At 40.7% G+C, this 15,467-nt stretch overlaps 3 protein-coding genes across 7 annotated transcripts in view; 1 reads left to right on the forward strand and 2 right to left on the reverse strand.

Annotated features, from left to right (window-relative positions):
* Window positions 1–11,589, reverse strand: part of LOC108125898 (MKRN2 opposite strand protein) — a 52,093-nt gene extending 40,504 nt beyond the window's left edge. Inside the window, exon 1 of one of the 2 annotated variants that reach the window (XM_070277045.1) lies at window positions 11,460–11,589. The gene's annotated coding sequence lies outside the window, so the exon portion shown is untranslated. The remainder of the gene's footprint in view (window positions 1–11,459) is intronic. The other variant, XM_070277046.1, reaches the window with a different exon arrangement.
* The window catches only part of eys (eyes shut), a 50,894-nt gene extending 37,690 nt beyond the window's left edge, over window positions 1–13,204 (forward strand). Inside the window, exons 6-14 of one of the 2 annotated variants that reach the window (XM_017242238.3) lie at window positions 490–842; window positions 4,652–4,924; window positions 6,630–6,922; window positions 7,000–7,660; window positions 7,728–7,891; window positions 7,950–8,681; window positions 8,801–9,043; window positions 10,773–11,288; window positions 11,972–13,204. In XM_017242238.3, coding sequence (XP_017097727.3) covers window positions 490–842; window positions 4,652–4,924; window positions 6,630–6,922; window positions 7,000–7,660; window positions 7,728–7,891; window positions 7,950–8,681; window positions 8,801–9,043; window positions 10,773–11,288; window positions 11,972–12,153 — 3,417 coding nt within the window. In that variant the 3' untranslated portion in view covers window positions 12,154–13,204. The other variant, XM_070277042.1, reaches the window with a different exon arrangement.
* Window positions 13,205–13,285: 81 nt separating this feature from the next.
* Window positions 13,286–15,391, reverse strand: LOC108125784 (uncharacterized). Of its 3 annotated transcripts, XM_017242113.3 has the most exons (6): window positions 14,785–15,391; window positions 14,564–14,732; window positions 14,009–14,509; window positions 13,827–13,947; window positions 13,603–13,771; window positions 13,286–13,540 (listed from the first exon to the last, which is right to left on the reverse strand). In XM_017242113.3, exons 3-6 carry the CDS (start codon window positions 14,215–14,217, stop codon window positions 13,389–13,391), a joined length of 651 nt encoding a protein of 216 aa, XP_017097602.3. In that variant the 5' UTR covers window positions 14,218–14,509; window positions 14,564–14,732; window positions 14,785–15,391; the 3' UTR covers window positions 13,286–13,388. The 3 variants fall into 3 exon arrangements, with proteins under 3 accessions (XP_017097602.3, XP_070133148.1, XP_070133150.1); XM_070277047.1 differs by lacking the exons at window positions 13,286–13,540; window positions 13,603–13,771; window positions 13,827–13,947 and having other exon boundaries at window positions 14,284–14,509; window positions 14,785–14,902; window positions 14,958–15,391; XM_070277049.1 differs by lacking the exons at window positions 13,286–13,540; window positions 13,603–13,771; window positions 13,827–13,947 and having other exon boundaries at window positions 14,284–14,732; window positions 14,785–14,902; window positions 14,958–15,391.
* Window positions 15,392–15,467: the final 76 nt, after the last annotated feature.

Raw genomic sequence — 15,467 nt, forward strand, 5'->3', positions numbered from 1 at the left:
TTACAAGAAAAGTTTTCAGTAGCTGTGCGTGGCATTTTCCTTTTCCCGTTTTTCCAACTTCTTCTGTTTTCCTTGCCACCGCCACCGCCGCCGCTTGTTGCAGTTGCAGTTGCAGCTCCACTACAAGTGTCCCTTGGCGCGGCATAAATTATTAAAGCCAGGACAATGGAGGACGACGGCAATGCCGTCGAGGGAGCCAAAAAGTTAATTCATATTACTTTTCAATTTATTGGCATTTTTGGAACGTGCTTTTCTTATTGAAAGGCGACCAGAACAAATTAAATTAAAATTGTTCAAGTTTTGCTCCTTCGTCCTTCTTCTTTACAAGTTTTCTTGGCGGGGAAAAGTTTTTGGAGCCACTACTACTATTTTATAGCTACTCGAAAATGGGTAAACTGCGGGTTAACCTTTGATGGTTGATTTTTGATTTTAAAGATTTAGCTTCCATCTTTTTTAAATTATTAAACTATGTATGTCCTTTTTTTACAGTGCGTTTGCCGCTTTGACCGACAAGGACCTCTCTGTGAACTCCCCATTATTATCCGGAATGCCGCATTCTCGGGCGACTCGTATGTGTCGCATCGTATCTATAAGGACATCGGTCAGCACGAGTCCTTGGACGCCGTTCTGCCCATGCACATCCAGTTGAAGGTGCGAACACGGGCTACCAATGGACTGATCATGCTGGCAGCCGCCCAGGGCACCAAGGGTGGCCACTACATGGCCCTCTTCCTGCAGAAGGGCCTTATGCAGTTCCAGTTCTCTTGCGGCCTCCAGACGATGCTCCTCAGCGAGCTGGAAACGCCGGTGAACACGGGCCACGAAATCACCATTCGGGCTGAGTAAGTTAAAAGATGTCGTGCCACGGAATGCAATTAAATGGGCACAAAGGACATACACTGGGAGAAAAGGGTGGTCTTTGGGAAGAGTACGACTTAACAGTTCCAGTTCACTGTTGGTTGCCAGTTTTTGAAAAATGTTTATGGGTGATTTGGAAATACTTTACACCTTAAGAAACCTTTTTTTCGCGCAGTGTACTTGTGGGGCACGCCCCCATTTCACGGGTGATTGAGAGAGGCCTGCTGAACTGCTGAGCCGTCGGCATGTTAATTAACTTTTTAAACCGCGCAAGGTGGAGGTCAGCATATGGGTCAGTGTCAGGGAGTCAGGCGGTACGCCCGGCCAGGACGTACCAACATCCATTAAACTTGGCCGGGTCGGTCTGGGCCGGTCGTCGGGCGTCGAATTCCATTTGGCTTCGTTCATCCGCAGTGGCCACAAATTATAATGCTTCAAGTGTAAAATAAATTGCAGTTTTTTAGGTTCTCGCCGCGTTCTCCGCCCTCCTCTTCCGCCCTACGACCATTTCCTCGAACATTAAATCCTGCGGGCTTTCCACTTGCCATCCATGCGTAATTAGTTGGATATTTTTTTCTGGTTTTTGTTCTGGCTGGGTCTTCTTTTAATTTCTTTGCCTTGCTTGAAAATTTAATTCACCGCATTTAGAAAGAGGTGGCCAGAAGTAATGTGGGGGAGTCGTGCGTAATTAATCGTTTAACTAACATTTCCTGGCCAAAGCCAACACTTGGCAAATGTACGAGAAAAACGGGCAAAAAGGACTCTGAAAAAAGTTATTCAAATATTTCCACTATCGCAGACCATTGCATACGAAATGGGAAAATAAAGTTTAAATTAGTTTTGACTCGAATTACTGGGAAGGGGGTAGAAAAAAAGGGGAATATTTCAACATAAAAAGTAAATCGATTAAGCTTGTTAGGGATAAGTGTTTTATTAAAGATTCATTTAAAGACTTGTGCGAAAAAATGTCCATGGAAACTATTATTACAATTTCCTACCTGTTGACCTAATTTCCTTTCTGCAAATAGTACTTCAACACTTAAATTACCGCCACTTAAAGTCATCAAATCAATCAAATGCCACAATAACACTTAATACTTTATCGTGATAATCGCTTGTTTACAATTCAGCAGTGAGCTATTTCTTCCACAAAATATGCAACAAAAATTGCCATAAAAAATTAGCAATTTATGGGGCTAAACGCATATGGAAAATGACCAAATAATCGTTTCGACCAAATAAAATTCGGCTAAAGCCAAAACTTGAAATCCCGGCAAAGAAACTCCCCCCCCCAGGCGAATCAAGGATAGACGAAGCAGTGGCATAAACAGGACATTAAGGAATGCGTATATATATCAAAAAGTGGGACAAAAGTGAGAGCCAGGCCATATAAATAATTTACCAAAGTGAGAACAAAAGAGAAAGTGAATGGCCAGGGGTGGACAGAGGGGAGTGAGTGGAAGGGGGAGACGCATTCACATTTTACGACTATCGAATCGACCACAAATTTACTTTTTAGCACTTGGTCCCAGCTCGGGGCGAACCAATGTCCGATGTTAAAGGCTCTTTGGGTCTATGTAATACACTGGAAAAAATGATATAAAGTTAATGTTTAAATGGGAAATATTTTATATATTTTTAATTAGAAAGAGTATTTTACCAAGGCCTATGTTAGTTCCACTTTTTAAATATATCGAGCTTACTTAAAACAGTCATTATCCTTAGAGGGTTTTAAGCTCAAATAGTTCCTTGAAGGCTTTTATAGAAAAAAACATCTGCTTTCACCTCAGAATCACTACCTCTTTTTCCCCAGTGCATATGTATATTATATTATATTCCTCTCGCCTGTTTTGTGGGATGTTGTTTTTGTGTTTTGGTCTGGCAAGTGGATTTACGAGCAACAAATTTATGTTCGTTGCCTATTTTTATTTGCCTTGCGTGCTTAATCGTCCGAGCCAAAGGACCTTTCCGCCCAGGGGCCACTCGATGACGACAAGGACGCCGACACCACCGACGACGACCATCATGATGATAATGATGAAGTTGGGGGTCGGTCTTCGATGAACTATAGTTAGCCCCACACTCAGTCATAGTCCCGGAGGCGAAGAAATGCCTCACACTCCGATGAGCCTAATACCCGGCACAATTGACATTTTACTTAAGGACCTTCCATCGAACTGGTGTTGCGCACAATTAGTGTAATTAGAAAGCAATAACAATTACCGTTAGTCAAGCCTAATTGCAGCCGAATTTCTTTCCGCTCTCATTTCAGCCAAGCACTCGCTTTTAATTATTTCGAATTTTCGTTCGTAACCATTTCATGAATTAAGTTCATTAATAAGGATGATTTGCTTTTGTTTGTCAGCTTCCGTAACTAAAAACTTTTCAATTGGCGATTCAATTGACCGTGTCAATAATTTATATCCAAGGATTCTCCGTAGCACCACTACCCTCTCTAAGGACAATGCTAATTTAATTTGTTGTTCAATCGAACTAAACTAATTGAAATTTAAATAAGATTAAAGGGAGACTTTGGCTGAGTTTTAATAAAAACATTTTAATTAAATTTTAAAGACTTAAGAGCTCAATTATAGGTTGGTGGGGCAACTGAATAAATGGAGAATATTTTAAAGGATACAATCACTTTTTTGTTTTGAAAGGAAAGAAAAATACATGCCACATATGCTGTGTAAACTAAATGCAATCAGAGTAAACTTTTTTCATTTGAGTATCAGCCAGCATATGGGTAACTTTTTTACTGCCGTCTGCCTCCATAAAATAACAATAAAATGTATACACGCATATCCTTCGGTAAGCATTTATTGCACTGACTTTTTGTATCCAAATATTTCCATTCAAATGCAATAAACGCGAAGATATGAATCCCAGTTCGTCCATCTCCGAATAACAAAAAAAAAAAGCAAAATCGGAAAATTCTTTTGACAACAAATAAAATCGGAGGCCTCATCACAACAAAGGACATTCAAATAAAAGCATCCGAAATTCGGACCAAGAGCGGCAATAAAAATTGGTAGTCCCCCTGAACCCACTCCATGCAGTTGGAATTCTCTTACGAACTTTTACCTGGGCACTTTTTACCTCGATCACATCAAAGGGTCGAGAAAAAATTCCATCTAGGGACAGACGCAGCAAAAATTTGACAGTCGATTGACATTATAGCCCGTTGTTGGGGGGATTGGTAAAGGATATGGTAGACAGTGGTTTATTTTTTGGCATTAAATATAAATGGTGGACAGCAGAATTTAAAATTTGGAAAATAAAGACTTTCAGGACATGTTCATGCTTTAAATGATATTTTTTTCAAAGGAATATTTTTGCTTCTTGTTGCCAAATTTTTCCATGACTTGAACCACTGTCGCTTAAATGCGACCACGAGGAAAGGTCAACAGGCAAGAAAGGTAACCAAACAACGGCCAGAAGGATAACAGAGTTCCTGCTGGCAGGAACCCTTTTCTGTGTGGACGAGGGTGGTAGATTGTGGTGTCATAAATATTTGCACGCATCGGCATGTTGGGAATTTTTTTGTCCTTAAAAGTCCTCCCAAAAGCCGGTGAATGCATGACGAGGGAGGAGTGTCACTCGCTCCAAACAGTAAGTGCGGCATATTAAATATTTGATGCACTCTGGACCAAAAAAAATCTCAATAAAAAAAAGTGAAATGGGGGAAAATAAAAAGTGAAAAGTGAAAATGGAAAAGGGACGGAGAAAGGGAAAGGGAAAAAGAAAATCGAAAGCAAAAAGGGTTAAAGAATACTTGGAATTTTTGTTGCAGATTGGACTTTAGCCGGAATTACACACACTGCAACGCCTCGCTGCTGGTGAACGACACTCTGGCCATGTCCGGGGATCAGCCCACCTGGCTGAAGCTGCTGCCGCCGCGCCTCCACACCCCGGAGGCGATCCTGAACACCTGGTTGCATTTGGGTGGGGCGCCTCAGGCGCCGATTGGCCTGATTATTGAGTTGCCACCAGCCCAGAGTGGCACTGGATTCACCGGCTGCCTCCATACGCTGAGAATCAATGGCCAGGGTCGTGAGATATTCGGGTGAGTACATACACTGAGAGAAACAGAATATATGACTTGTATATACGATTTGGGCCTCTAATTAAGCCTTGGATATAATGACTTTATTTTAGTTGGTAAATGGAATTTTTCTCAGTGCCTATAACCTCTTACCTCCTTCCATCATTGTATGCCCTCTGGGCATTTTTGGACGGGGACTGGAGAAGCTCAGCTAATGAACAGCTCCCAAAAAGTTACGACTTCTTTGGGGCGAGATGGAAATGGATGGTGTTCTGGATATGGGGACTGGGATTGGGTGTCGTATCTCTGGCCGGAAGGCAGGCCGCTCTTAAATGTTAATGCCGCTTACGGCAAAGAAACGAGAATAAAAAGAAACCATCAAATGGCCGGCACACAAAGTTGCAGGTGGCATACATAAGCCTTTAAGGAGTTGCAGTAAAGAACTTCTCTCGTATAAGCAGATCAAATTAACTCTGCTTACATAAAAAGATAAAACCGGAAATGTCCGGGATTACTGAAATATATAGCTAATAGCTGAAGGCCATAATCTGAATGGTCTTACACGTGTCCCTCATGTGGGCTTGTCAGCCACATAAAAAATAAGTAATTTAATGAGGACTTAAGTCCTCTACACCTGCTTTAAATTTCTACCATTTTAGTTCAAGCCTCTTTATAAAGCCTTCAAGATTTCTTGAGCTCTGCAAGCCTCTTGTAGTTTCTTAGAGTTTCTTTGTCAAAAGAACTTCTTAAACATAAAAGCAATGACCACGGTAAAAGCTTATACTACGTATATATTATGGCCTCTTAACGAGTTTTCACTAAAAGGCAACCGTCAGTGAAAATGCAGCCAAAGTCGATGAAAAGGACATTCCACAAGGAGGCTAGAGACGAGGCAGGGAGGGCAATGCGGAAGCCATTCGTCAGCGTGCAACGTTCATAAAAGCTCGCGAGCTCAAACAGATGGCCCAAAAAGCAAGAGGGGGTGGGGGGAATGGAGTGGGAGGTCAGGGGCTGAAGTCGGACACATCCTTGTCGACGCGCTGACAGCTGTGGGCTGTTTGTCAAATGGCGCACAAGGATTACAAAAAGGACACACCGTCCGCTGGTATTGACATGTTGAATTAGACGAGCTCATGAAATTAGCTTAGACACCTGACTCATCACCCTTAATACATTTTGTACAGTGAAACAAAACGTTTAGGAAACATTTTAAATAAAACAAAAAATTAAAAATACCTTCAGGCGTAGCCGAAGTTGATATAAAATAGAATATGCAGGATCTTCCAACTTTCTATATTTAAAAACACGAAAGAAGGCTCATTTCCGATAATTCAATTTTATGGCAGCTATAGGATATCGTCCCCTATGAAGCCCACAGTGATGGCTATATCTTTCCCAATTCCTTTCCGATTCTCAAGCGGAGTACCTTAAACGTTTTCTGGATCGATTATCCACCATTCTGCATGAAAATCCTAAGACAAAATATTTTTTCGATTTTTTGTCCATTTTTCGTGATGGGTCTCCTTGAAAATGGGATTTCCCCCTTAGGGTCCACAGTGATGCCTATATCTTCCCCAATTCTTATTTGATTCTCAAGCGGTTTCTCTAAATGATTTCTAAATCGATTCTTTAAAGTATAAAAACAATATAAGCTCAAAGTTCAAATAGTTATGTACTTTTAGAAAGTATTCCTGTTTTGTTTTTTACATTTTTTCTCTCTCTGCAGGGATGCCCTGGATGGATTCGGTATCACTGAATGCGGCTCTTTGGCCTGTCTATCGAGTCCCTGTCGCAATGGCGCCGCCTGCATCAAAATCGAAACCAATGAGGTGGACGAGAACGGCGAGAAGGCGGAGAAGTGGAAGTGCAAATGCCCCACCGGCTACATGGGACCCACCTGCGAGATATCCGTGTGCGAGGACAACCCCTGCCAGTACGGTGGAACCTGTGTCCAGTTTCCGGGCAGTGGATACCTGTGTCTGTGTCCCTTGGGCAAGCATGGTCACTACTGCGAGCATAGTAAGTATACTTTGCAGGAGCAGGAAAAGATTATTCAGAAAACTAAATACTTTGGAAAAATAATACTCTCCAAACAGATCTTGAAGTGGCGTTGCCTTCGTTCTCCGGCAGCGTTAATGGACTCTCCTCGTTTGTGGCGTACACAGTGCCCATTCCCCTGGAGTACTCCCTGGAGCTGAGCTTCAAGATCCTGCCCCAAACCATGTCGCAGATATCGCTACTGGCCTTCTTGGGTCAATCCGGCTATCACGACGAGAAGAGCGATCACCTGGCCGTGAGCTTCATCCAGGGCTACATTATGCTCACCTGGAATCTGGGCGCAGGACCTCGTCGCATTTTCACCCAGAAACCCATAGACTTCCGGCTGGATGCTCCGAGGGTTCCCTACGAGATCAAAGTGGGTCGAATTGGACGGCAGGCTTGGCTTTCGGTGGACGGAAAGTTCAATATCACGGGTCGCTCGCCGGGATCGGTTAGCCGCATGGATGTCCTGCCCATCCTCTATCTGGGCGGCCATGAGATAGCCAACTTCAATACTCTACCGCACGATCTGCCGCTGCACTCGGGATTCCAGGGCTGTATTTACGATGTCCAGCTGAAGGCGGGACAGGTGACAGTGCCGCTGCAAGAGACGCGCGGAGTCAGAGGTCGTGGGGTGGGTCAGTGCGGCACCAGAGAGTGCCACCGCCATGCCTGCCAGCACGATGGTGCCTGCCTGCAGCATGGTGCGACCTTTACGTAAGTGATCTTTGATTTCAAGACTATAATATCAAATAATTTAATTAAAATTTTGGAAACCAAACAGTTGCATCTGCCAGGAGGGCTGGTATGGTCCTTTGTGTGCTCAGCCCACAAATCCCTGCGACTCCTTCAACAACAAGTGCTACGAGGACTCCACGTGTGTACCTTTGGTGAATGGCTACGAATGCGACTGCCCAGTGGGCCGAACGGGAAAGAATTGTGAAGAAGGTAAGACTCATTCTTCAAACATCCTTAGGATAATCTAATACTCTATTCTTTCCAAAAGAAATCCGTTCCCTTAGCGATGTATCCTTGACCGGAAGGCGCTCCTATTTGGCCGTTCGTTGGCCATATTTGTATGATGGCGGCGACAAACTGGGTGCTAAGCGATCCCAAATGGTCAGCTACCGAAACTTCACCAAGAAGCTAATGCCCCCCAAGCCAATCACCACCCCGAGCACCCACTTTGTGATGAAACTATTGAACGAGGTGGAGAAACAGCGCAGCTTCTCGCCGGTGCCACTGATGGGCTCTAAGACCTTTGAGGAGCATCACAGGGTGCAGTTCTTCTTCATTGAGTTCCAGCTCCGGCCACTTTCCGAGCGAGGACTGCTCCTGTACTTCGGAACCTTAAACAACAATCAGGACAAGAAGATTGGATTCGTGTCGTTGTCCCTGCAAGGTGGAGTGGTAGAGTTCAGGATCTCGGGCCCCAGCAACCATGTGACCGTGGTGCGGAGTGTTCGAATGCTGGCCATCGGGGAGTGGCATAAGATCAAGATGGCACAACGAGGTCGCTGGCTAACCCTGTGGGTGGAGGGCAGCGCCTCCTCAGCCCTGGCACCTTCTGCTGAGGTGCTGGTGGAGCCCGACTCGCTGCTCTACATTGGCGGCCTGAAGGATGTATCCAAGCTGCCGCACAACGCCATTTCCGGATTCCCGATTCCCTTCCGGGGCTGTGTCCGGGGACTGGTGGTTAGTGGCACTCGTATTGTGCTCAACGAAACTAATATTGTGGGTAAGTAGAGTTCTTTTCATACTCTAGTACTGTAGTTTTTTTGGATAAATTCTTATTAATTTTAATAATTGAATTTATCATCTCAAAATAATCATCTTTCTATTCTTTTTTTTTTGCAGAATCGCGGAATATTCGGGACTGCGACGGTACGGCCTGTGGAGGAGACTCCTGCGAGTCTGGCGGACACTGCTGGCTGGATGAGAAACTGCAGCCGCATTGCATTTGTCCGGAATACGCCAAGGGCGATCGTTGCGAATATTCGGAGACCTGCAAACTCATACCGTGCAAGAATAATGGAAGATGTCTGCGAAGTGGGCGCTGTTCGTGTCCAAATGGCTGGGGAGGCTTCTATTGCGAGATAGGTGAGTACCAAGAATCAAATAGAATCGCCAAAAAATCAAAGCAAAATCAAAGTCAATGACCTGAGGGTGACTCAGTTAGTCGCCAAGTAAAAAGTGATTTAGTTACAGCTCAATAAGCGTGACAACCATAGCAATAAATCATATTAATGCCGAGAAAAACAAGTTTCATAAATCCTCTTTCGGGTTCAGTTTTCAGTTCAATTCTCGAAAAAATATGTCACGAGTAAAAGTTTTGTTTTCGCAACTCCGAACAGAAGCCGAAATGATTTTATTATTTTTTGATGATCTCTTTTTAAGCTTTTGGCTTTGTCGAGTTGCTGGGCAAACTTGTTTTTCTAAGCCGCGGAGTAGAACAACATTATTATTATAATTAGAAGTAGACAGCAACAGCAAATAGCCATTAACGGCAGCATTTGGATTTCGGATGGTTCAGTGCACAGCGGGGTCAGGAAGTTGGCCGAAAAAAAAACCAAAAAAGCCACAGAAATTAGCGATCTGTGATTCTACTATAAATCTGCATAATAATAATGTGGGGAAAATTACTAAAACGTTGCCCTGATTCTGGCAAATAATTTTTGCTTTATTTGGAATAAAATTTAATAATATTTCCAAAGAAGGGGAAACATTCCAGATAAGTTATAATTAGGTTATTTAAACTCCCATACAATTATTTTTAAATGTTTCCCTTCCCTTTTTTAAAATGACTTCAAGTATCCCGGCTCTAGAATCTTTTACAGACAATTGCAATTAGCTAATCAGTAATTTGAATCTTTTATTGCCGTCCCCGCAAATGCATTATTCAAAACAATAATGACACCAACTGAAACATCAATCAAATGTCTGCAAAACCAGCTTTATTTCATGATATGAAATCGGCAGATGTTTTTTGTTATTTGCTTATCCATCGGATGTTATGCGTTTGCCGATCCAGCTGCCGGCCTTTCACTTATTAGCAAATTGTGAATTAACATGCCACTAGAAAATACAAACACACTGCCACACAAGAGCTGCCACTTGCAGCTAAAATTAAAAATCAAAGAAAATGGGAAAATCCAGGGGAAAACTGGGAAAGCGATGAGTGCTAGAAATGCATGTTCCCGGAAAAGGCAAAAGTCAATATCAAGATCAGGGCCCAGGCACTTTTGTATAGAAAAGATAAAAAACTTACAAGTGGAATGGGAAAAAAGTGAGAGGAAGTGTAGAGAAAATTAATAACCGCATGATAATAAAGATTAATCTTTGCTTGAAGTTCAGGTTCTGAAGATGATTCATGACGAATAACGATACAAAACTGGAAAGCAAGTAATTTAGAAATTGAAAAAAATATGGACAAGTTAAGAAAAAGAAAAGTAATGGAATGAGCTTGTACACAGAAAGAAAAATAATAGTTTTATAAACTAATATAATTTTCTAATATATCACATAAATAGGACTAAAAGATTAATCACCACGTCTAGAACCTGATTAGAAAATGTTATAAAAAAAAAGATAATCTAACTTTAAGTAGAAATAATAGGCAATCGTATATAAACGAGATCAGGGTCTTAAGATGAAGATGAAGATTCAAAAAGCGAAACAAAAGACAAAGACGAACAATGCAGTTGGTGCGGCAAGCTGATGCTGTAATTTAATTATGTATCTCATGCAACATGTTTAATGCAACAACACCTACCTCTCCAACCCCCTTAGTCTAAATATCTTTTTCTATTTTTTTTTTTGTATTTTTCAGCCATGAGCAAACCGACTACGCCGAGCTTCCGTGGCAACAGTTACCTGATCTTGCCGCCGCCGCGAATCCCAATGAAAGACAAGAGGCGCGGCCCCTCCCTCTTTGTCCGCCCCCGCGAAGCCATCCAAGTTTCGCTGAATTTCTCCACCATCGAACCGGACGGATTGCTGCTGTGGAGCGAGCACGAGAGGAATAAATTCCTGGGTCTGGGCCTGGAGGCTGGTCACCTCAAGTTGGCCAGCAATCTGCTGGGCAGCATCAACGACACGGTGAGAGCTCCGGCAAGTGGCTTTATATCCGATGGAGCCTGGCACTGGACCAGTGTCCTGCTAGACCGGACGCGACTGGAGCTCCAGCTGGACGGCGAGGTGATCTTCACGGAGCGACTGCCGGAGAACAGTAGGCCCTCGCTGGCGGCGACCACAACGACACCCACAAGAACAACCACAATAATGTCAAGACGCAAGAATTCCAGCAAAGAGCCAACAATTAGCTACGAGGATGTCTTTTATTTGGGTAAGTCTTAAAATTCAAACTTAAAGTTCCCAAAAAAATGTATTCTACGAAATACATAATAAGACAATCTGTAAGATACTGTATCTGCTCTTATACGAAAAAAGTAAACAAACACAAACAAGGAGCACATCAAAATTAAGCAAACAAAAACTATAAAAATTAATCACTCACCTCACTGACTTTAATTAACACTTTGATGCACTAATTCCACTCACTATAGCACTAAACAATGCTTAGAATTAGTATAAAAACTAGACAGAAACTGAAAACCACTTGTTGAATGTTACGAGTAAATACTGAAAGTGAGAGGGAGAAAGAGATACAGCTAAAGCTGGTCTGCCAACTGGGTGGCATAAAACAGCTGTTACAGCCGGCTTACAGTGAATGTTAAGTGGCCTTTAAGGACAGGCAACTGTCAACAGACTAAAATACATAAAAAGTAGTTAAAGAACCCCAGCAATTTAATAAAAATAGATACAAAATTATTAGTTTATATAAAATAACTAAATTACCATTAAGAGCACGAATCGTTGTTAAATCCCTGTTAAGTTAACGCTCTGTTAATAACAGTTCGATTATAACACATTTTTAGTATAACACTTGTGCTAGCAACCTTACCCAACACTAAAAAATTATTTGAATTGGATTTTATTCATTTACTTTATTTTTTTTCTTTAAAACAGGTGGCTTTCCTAACTTGGACTCGGTAAGCAAACGCACGCAAGGCCGTTTCTACGAACCCTTCAAAGGATGCCTGCAAGACATTCAATTTGGCGCCGAACCCAAAGCTATAATTAGCGACTTCTCGGCATACCAGGGCGAGAACATTGGATCCTGTGATTTGCACGGTGATGAGCCCCTTTAATTGTATAGAAAATGAATAAAGCTAAATCAAAAATCGGTAATATCGAAGCGATTCTGTAAAACATTCAAATATTGTGACTTATCAAGAATCCGATTGAAGAATCTTTAGAAGCAAAAAAATAAAAAAAGATAACTACTTGTAAGCCTAAGTGATAAGCGAGTTTATAGAGAAAAAGTAGGGGGGATTTGTCCCTTCTTGGAATCAATATATACACACAGTTTTGGGGCAAAGCTATCGAAAAAGAAGACAAGAAATGGAACGTAATTTTGTAAATTTTATAGAAATAAATGAAAAACGAAAGAAAAAACAAAATTTAGACTTAAACCAAGGAGACAAAATGAAAATAAATTTATTGATTTATCAAAACAATACCGAAATTAATACAAAGAAGGACAAACTCTTGAGACAAAATTGTAGCCTAGGATATAAATCTAGAAATTACCAAATACCAGATACAGATATAAACTTCTCTTACGTAAGTGATATTTCATGTGGAATAACGATAATGGAAAACGAACCCGAAAACGACTCGAAACTTGTTTGTATGTAAATTGTTTTTGTTGAGTCAAACTTTTGTTAAAAAAACAAAAGTTTTCTTTTTTGTTCTCTTCTTCGAGCAAAACTAAATTAATTGTGTCTTACATTTCTATAATCAACTATCTACAATAACTGCCCTTGAAAACTTTCTGCCATTTTGTTTATTATTTTTGAAACTTTAATTTAATTATTAATGTTATATTATCTATTGTTTCCTTGTTATCTCTGTCTTTGTACGTTAAATAGCATAAAGCTCTCCTGATTGAAGCCATTTAGTTGCCTTGTAGTAAGTTAGCATATATGTAGCTCTCTTTGATTTCTCTAAAAAAACTAACTAAATATTCTGATACGAGAAAAAAAACCGAAACGGGCATACTGAAAACCTATGCTAGTCACACAATATAATTATTCTTATAAATGGAAAACAATGTAGCAAGAAAGACAGAAACAAAATTATATATACAATACTTATACAATACAAAGAAAAATGAAAAATTGTAACCAAGATGGTAAATTAAGCATGTATTTATTTCGAGAGAAAACTTAATCAGTTATAATTTTAATAAAAACAAAAATGAAAATAGAAAAGTTAATAAACCAAACGGATAAATCGTTTCATTTTACAGTCGAGTATGGTCTTTCAAAATGGCTGACATAAACCGCCATGTTAACTTTTTTCAAAATGGCTGCCGTGCAATTCAATGGCTTTTCCGCCAAGGTTCCACGAAAACCTGAGGGCAACTACCTTGATCACTATCCATTCTTCGCAGTTTAACGTCCTTTCCAAATTTTGATTGAGACAATGGGCGTCCATGTTGGGCACTGACATCCTTTATTCTAATAACTATTGCTGCAAAAACAATGAAACTATTTCATCAACGGAAGACCAAACTTTCCATATACAAAACTAACCCATGTCCAAAAAACATTTGTTTATGTTGATGTCTTCCTTAGCCGATGTTTCCGAAAAGAGTAGGTCATTTTCTTTGCAATACTGCTCCGCCTCTTTGGTGGATACTGCCCTACCTCTTGGCACATCCACCTTGTGGCCTACCAAACCAAGAACCATCCACGTGCCTCTCTAAAACATTCAAATACACTAATTATTGGATCTCTAATGGGGGATAGCAGCTTACTCTTAATTTTAGTTTCACAGCCCATTCTTTGGCCGCATCGTAGCTTTCCCGATCGTGAATATCATACACCAGCAGTGCCCCATGAACCCTTGTATAATTATTTAACAAAATATCTTTGAATCTAGAAATAAGACAAAGTTATAAAAATAAAATATAGCAAATCAAATCACTTTTTCGTTTACCGTTCATGCCCTGCAGTATCGAAAATTTTTAGTCTTACTTTCAGACTTGGATCAGGTATGGTTTTTATTAAAAATTCCACTCCCTCTGAGGTCTTGGGGTTCTCAGGAACGGCATTATTCACATAACGACACATTATGGACGTTTTACCCACCTTGGAATTTCCCAGGATAATCACATTATAGACTGACGTTTCTGCCAACAAATCCATCTTACTGGAGCTCTGATTCGAGATTAATTCAAATATAGAAAACAATACGATCTCAAGCTACGAATATCTGGCTGAGTCACAAAATTTAGTAACATGTGACTACGTTTATTTATATTAAAAATATTACATTTAATGCGTAAATGGGGCTTTTAATAAGGTGGACAATCTTCACTTTTTTATTTATTTTTTTTAAACCAAAGGAAACCATGAGATTTACAGCCTTGATTCGTGATTCTTTCATTGTAACATTTTTGTAATCTGTCTGCGACGTCCCTTTGCCTAATTTTAATTGCTAAAAAAAATAAATAGTTCATAAATACGTAGAATAAAATACCCTTAAACTAACCAATGTCCAAAAAACATTTAGTAATGTTGATGTCCTCCTGAGCAGATGCCTCCAAAAAGATTAAGCCATTTTCTTTGGCAAACTGTGCCGCCTCTTCGGTAGATACTACCCTATTTTCCAGAACATCCACCTTGTGGCCCACTAAAGCCAGAACTATCCATGGGCTTAGCTGAAAATTTCAATATTAATTATACAATCCCAAATTAAGGATTCTGGCTAACCTTTGCTTTTAGTTTCGCAGCCCATGCTTTGGCCACTTCGTAGCTTCTCCGGTCGTGGATATCGTACACCAGCAATGCCCCATAAACCCTCCTTCTTATAAACAAAATATCTGCGTAGCTGGAAAAACTTCATAGTTAAAAACTAAAAAAGTAAATGCACTCTTTGGACTTACCGTTCATTTCCCCCCGTAACGCTGATTGTCAATCTCACCCTCAGATGGGGCTCGGGTATCATTTTTGTTAAAAATTCAACTCCCCGCGTGGGTATGGGGTCAATTAAAAATTCTTCATTTACATAGCGCCAAGCTATTGAGGTTTTTCCCACCTGGGAACTCCCCAGAATAATCACATCATAGACCGCCGTTCCAGGTATCAGCTCCATCTTAATTTAGTAAGAAGTACTTAAGTACTAAGTCCCGACTAAATTTAAATAGCGAAAAGCAATACGCTCTAGATGTGACTGGATGTGATTCACAAAAATATCACTCCTTGAAGTCATAATTTTCTGTAGAAAAGATGATCATCATTGGGTCCTCCCATCTGTGGTCAATTATAGAAAGATAAAAAATTGCTCCCAAGCTCATACTGTTTCAAAATATTTCTCTTTCAGCTTTAGTCATTATACCGTGACATTACTCATAAGACCTATAGGATATTATTATCCCTATATGGTCTTCCCATTA

The sequence above is a fragment of the Drosophila bipectinata genome, chromosome 2L (genome assembly GCF_030179905.1).
Source record: "Drosophila bipectinata strain 14024-0381.07 chromosome 2L, DbipHiC1v2, whole genome shotgun sequence".
Classification (NCBI taxonomy): domain Eukaryota; kingdom Metazoa; phylum Arthropoda; class Insecta; order Diptera; family Drosophilidae; genus Drosophila; species Drosophila bipectinata.

Coding starts and splice junctions, on each gene's coding strand:
- LOC108125784 (XM_017242113.3), bottom strand. CDS start 14,217: ATGGATTTGTTGGCAGAAACGTCAGTCTATAATGTGATTATCCTGGGA. Junction 13,948..14,008: donor GATACTGCAGGGCATGAACG/GTAAACGAAAAA, acceptor TCTTATTTCTAG/ATTCAAAGATATTTTGTTAA. Junction 13,541..13,602: donor CAAATGTTTTTTGGACATGG/GTTAGTTTTGTA, acceptor TTGTTTTTGCAG/CAATAGTTATTAGAATAAAG.